The sequence below is a fragment of the Penaeus monodon genome, chromosome 33 (assembly GCF_015228065.2).
Source record: "Penaeus monodon isolate SGIC_2016 chromosome 33, NSTDA_Pmon_1, whole genome shotgun sequence".
Taxonomy (NCBI): domain Eukaryota; kingdom Metazoa; phylum Arthropoda; class Malacostraca; order Decapoda; family Penaeidae; genus Penaeus; species Penaeus monodon.
In genome coordinates this window covers 4,914,789-4,915,499 of record NC_051418.1, presented here as the reverse complement: position 1 = coordinate 4,915,499, position 711 = coordinate 4,914,789, and the positions used below count along the sequence as shown (strand labels likewise).

Below are 711 nucleotides of genomic sequence, written 5' to 3'. Positions count from 1 at the left end.
TAAACTGCAAACATTAATTGTCAAGTCAACAATTATGTTCAAGTGAAAAGAAAATCATTTTATACATTTATTTGTGACAAACATTTATTCAGAATGAGAATAAATGTGTGATGTTTAATGTTACAGACTTTTAAAAGAAATGGACTTATTTATAACACCGTATAAATTTAGTTAATTACAAATAAAGGGTAAATTATCAATTTTTGAAGAATTTTGAAGAATTACAGCCCTTGTGAAATAAGAACTGACTGTATGACTTTTGAAAGGTGTAGAAACTATATGACTATTTTTAGATTAAGGTGCAGATTGCTATAAGCTTGATGAAGGCTTGTAAAATTCTCATTACAGTCAATTTGGAGGGGAAAGTTAGCATAAGTTTGAATAACGCGTCAAAATATTTTCATACTACGCACTATTTTGAAATTAAGGTATTAATATTTAGTATTTTTTATAAAAGTAAATAAAGTTCATAAAGTAAATATAAGCGAGAAATAAAACCCTAATAATATATAGGGATATCATCGTCCCATTGACAGAGGCGATCCGGTTCCTTTTCCGATGAAGAGTAAACAAGAAACCGCAATTTTGCAGGACTGTAGAGAGGTGCCTTCTTCAGAATCGACTAAAGTTCTTGCGAGACTACCACAATTAATGAGGAGTGATATACACAGTTATCATTCTGTAAAAGTTTAATATTATGATTTCAAACTG

General features: G+C 29.4%; 1 protein-coding gene across 1 annotated transcript in view; it reads left to right on the top strand.

The window, feature by feature from the left end:
- The window catches only part of LOC119594223 (serine/threonine-protein kinase STY46-like), a 29,586-nt gene that overhangs the window by 730 nt on the left and 28,145 nt on the right, over positions 1-711 (top strand). Inside the window, exon 3 of the mRNA XM_037943293.1 lies at positions 294-375. Within this exon, the coding sequence (XP_037799221.1) occupies positions 294-375 (82 nt within the window). The remainder of the gene's footprint in view (positions 1-293; positions 376-711) is intronic.